General features: G+C 32.9%; 1 protein-coding gene across 1 annotated transcript in view; it reads right to left on the bottom strand.

Moving 5' to 3' along the window:
* Positions 1 to 1,313, bottom strand: part of LOC133646953 (myoblast determination protein 1 homolog) — a 15,753-nt gene extending 14,440 nt beyond the window's left edge. The window contains 1 exon segment of the mRNA XM_062042918.1: positions 1,300 to 1,313. Coding sequence (XP_061898902.1) covers positions 1,300 to 1,313 — 14 coding nt within the window.
* Between the last annotated feature and the right edge of the window lie 496 nt (positions 1,314 to 1,809).

The raw sequence follows: 1,809 nt of genomic DNA, 5'->3' as shown, positions 1-1,809 counted from the left end.
GTATACAAGATGGCGTGATTGCCAGAGAGAGAATAAAACTAATCGTGCTAACGAGAAGCTTGAAGAACCAGCGAGTTGTTGGCGGCAGTGTGTTGCCTATAGCCAGGGAGTAGTCTTTGCCATTAAGCTGAATTTCTAGTCTTACGTTGTGCCCTGTGAAGTATTTGTACTGTAAGTCAGAGTCACAGATGGAAAAACTAAAGAATGTGGGGCCCATTTTGATATTTGTAATTTTCCAAACCAATACAATATATAGATTTTAATTTTTTTTTACCTTTAAGGCTCCCCTCAAGTTTGGCCGCAGGGACCCGGAAAGGTCTCAGTCATACATTTTTATTTTTTATTTAATTTTTTTATTATTCAACACTGAAATCTCTAGATCGACATCAGGTCTATTTGTGGATAACATGTTAAAACATATTTATTTATGTTTTATGCCCTTTTTGTTTCTGAAAACCTTTATTTAATGGCAAAAACACAAATCATGCAAATAATAGGTCAATAATTCATAACATTTATTTAAAAACTTTTTTTTTTTTGAGCAATGGCAGTTTAAAAAAAAAAAAATCCCACAAACATTCATAGAAACGAATTCAAATGTAAATTCTTAAAACATTTTACATTGTCATTTGGGGTATTGTGTGCAGAATTTTGAGGACAAAAATGAACCTATTCTCTTTTGACATAAGGCTGTAACATAACAAAATGTGGAAAAAGGTAAGCGCTGTGAATACTTTCCGGATGCTTTGTTGTGCGGCGCAACTCAGATAGTAGAGTGGCCGTGCCAGCAACTTGAGGGTTCCAGGTTCGATCCCCGCTTCCGCCATCCTAGCCACTGCCGTTGTGTCCTTGGGCAAGACACTTTTACCCACCTGCTCCCAGTGCCACCCACACTGCTTTAAATGGAACTTAGATATTGTGTTTCACTATGTAAAAGCGCTTTGAGTCACTAGAGAAAAGTGCTATATAAATATAATTCACTTCACTTCACTTAGGGATCTAAAAGGGTCCTACTCATAAAAGTGTTAAAAATTATTCATACATTGAGTTTTTACTTTCGACACTTTAGTCTCTAAATCAACTTCAGATCTGTCAGTTATAAAAAAAAGTTAAAAAAAAAAGTGTTTTATACCCTTTTTGCCAAAGAAAATGCTAACTGTTTGCATGTTAACATTAGCATGCTAACTTTTGTTAGCGCCCTGCCTCAGTCATGTAACTTGGTACTTTGACACATGCTAACTTTTTTAGCCAATTTTTAATGTGTACTCATAACTTTTTTGTTAATCATGAAAAATACACAAAATATTCAACATTTTCCCCAATAAATATTTCAAAGTGGAATATTTGATGTGAAGTAGGTGGAGTTTTGAAGAGTTTAATAATTATTGACATTGATTTTGATTCATTATTATTTTTTGAGTAAAGATAGGTTTGCCTACATGGCAGTTTTTTGTTATTAGAGTCAACATTGCAACTTTTTCTTGTTACATTTCACCTGTTTGCTCTTTTATTCCTCTTTTTTTTTTGTCATGAATATTAGTTTCAGAACGTTGGCAGCTATTTTAACTCTACTGTTGCATTCTGGGTTAAAAACCATCACTCAAAATAGCAAGGCCTTTATGTGCTTTTTCAAAAAAAAATACTTTGTACTTTCTACAATTTCTTAAAGATGTTGTATCTTTAAATGAGTGAAGATAACTTTTTATATATTCAATTTCATTTTAATAACAAGACAGGTTAATGCTGCTTCAGTCTTTTTATTTTTTCTTATTATTGTCTTGTATTTCAACTTTAGCATGTTAACTTTTC

Source organism: Entelurus aequoreus, linkage group LG03, assembly GCF_033978785.1.
Source record: "Entelurus aequoreus isolate RoL-2023_Sb linkage group LG03, RoL_Eaeq_v1.1, whole genome shotgun sequence".
In the NCBI taxonomy this organism is placed as follows: Eukaryota; Metazoa; Chordata; class Actinopteri; order Syngnathiformes; family Syngnathidae; genus Entelurus; species Entelurus aequoreus.
The sequence above is the reverse complement of the archived record's forward strand: the minus strand, read 5'-3'. Positions and strand labels throughout refer to the sequence as shown.